Source organism: Eimeria mitis, genomic scaffold (genome assembly GCF_000499745.2).
Source record: "Eimeria mitis Houghton genomic scaffold, Emh_scaff2406, whole genome shotgun sequence".
Lineage (NCBI taxonomy): Eukaryota > Apicomplexa > Conoidasida > Eucoccidiorida > Eimeriidae > Eimeria > Eimeria mitis.
The window spans coordinates 3,711-3,944 of NW_013570744.1; the positions used below are offsets into that span (position 1 = coordinate 3,711).

The 234-nt window shown below is 40.6% G+C and overlaps 1 protein-coding gene across 1 annotated transcript in view; it reads left to right on the top strand.

Moving 5' to 3' along the window:
- The window catches only part of EMH_0053330 (60S ribosomal protein L10, putative), a gene marked incomplete at both ends in the record, with an annotated part of 2,151 nt that overhangs the window by 994 nt on the left and 923 nt on the right, over positions 1 to 234 (top strand). Inside the window, one exon of the mRNA XM_013496991.1 lies at positions 130 to 150. Within this exon, the coding sequence (XP_013352445.1) occupies positions 130 to 150 (21 nt within the window). The remainder of the gene's footprint in view (positions 1 to 129; positions 151 to 234) is intronic.

The following is a 234-nucleotide window of genomic DNA, read 5'->3' on the forward strand; positions in this document are numbered from 1 at the left end:
TTTGTTTCTGCATTGCGTTGTGGGTATTTGCAGTATTTCGGTGCTATTTCTCTTGTTATTTCTTATGTTTACATTTGTTATTGATGGGTTTCGTTTTTATTTTCATATGTTTATGACGTATTCAATCAGGGGCTGATAGACTGCAGACCGGTATGAGAGGAGCATTCGGGAAACCCACGGGTTTGGTTGCTCGCGTTAACATTGGCCAGATCCTTATGTCTATCAGAACGAAGG